The sequence below is a fragment of the Cynoglossus semilaevis genome, unplaced genomic scaffold (genome assembly GCF_000523025.1).
Source record: "Cynoglossus semilaevis isolate Cse_v1.0 unplaced genomic scaffold, Cse_v1.0 C19005564, whole genome shotgun sequence".
Lineage (NCBI taxonomy): Eukaryota > Metazoa > Chordata > Actinopteri > Pleuronectiformes > Cynoglossidae > Cynoglossus > Cynoglossus semilaevis.
In genome coordinates this window covers 1-735 of record NW_007588817.1, presented here as the reverse complement: position 1 = coordinate 735, position 735 = coordinate 1, and the positions used below count along the sequence as shown (strand labels likewise).

Sequence of the window (735 nt, the reverse complement as noted above, 5' to 3'; positions counted from 1 at the left end):
ATCTTTTGACAGCCTTTCTTCTGATGTTTCAGTTTAAACATGGCACCATTTGGAGTCAAGGTCGTGTGCGTGGAACCTGGTTTCTTCAAAACAGACATGAGTGATTTAGAGCTGGTGAAGAAAAACTTTAAAAGGCTCTGGGATCGATTACCTCAGAATGTGAAGGACGATTACGGCCACAGTTTCCTGGGGCAAAGTAAGAATCTGTGTTGAGTTGAATTTGACTTTTTATCGTCATAGAAACCACATTTTAAAATTTTTGATATCCAGCCTATTAGCTGTTCCCAAATAAAAATACATATAATAAAAATTTAACCATGTTTTACAATTTTCTTTAGTTTGTCAAAGACTGGACGACAAGGTAAAGAATCTTTTTGACAAAGACCTAATGAAAGTGGTTCGCTGCATGGAACATGGCATCTGCGCTGTTCACCCTCGCACACGCTACTCTCCAGGATGGGATTCCAAGTTTTTCTGGCTGCCTCTTTCATATGCACCCACATGGATCTCGGATAGAATTTTCCTTAGAAATTCTCCCAAACCGAAAAAATCTGTACTTTAGATTTACTACCAAAGCCAGGATTAGATTATACGAACCTAGTGACACAACAACTCAGACTTTTATATATTCTAGCTTCTTATTCATATTACTACACAGATTTTAAAATGTTTTAGTACTGCAAATTAAAGTTAATCTGGACTGATATGTGAGTTAACAATGTGATTCTAGTGTCT

The 735-nt window shown here is 36.9% G+C and overlaps 1 protein-coding gene across 1 annotated transcript; it reads left to right on the top strand.

The window, feature by feature from the left end:
- The first annotated feature begins 16 nt into the window (after positions 1-16).
- Positions 17-729, top strand: LOC103399462 (retinol dehydrogenase 2-like). Its single transcript, XM_008338150.3, has 2 exons — positions 17-196; positions 339-729. The coding sequence occupies exons 1-2, from the start codon at positions 40-42 to the stop codon at positions 560-562; spliced, it is 381 nt and encodes a 126-aa protein (XP_008336372.2). The 5' UTR covers positions 17-39; the 3' UTR covers positions 563-729.
- The last annotated feature ends 6 nt before the right edge of the window (positions 730-735 follow it).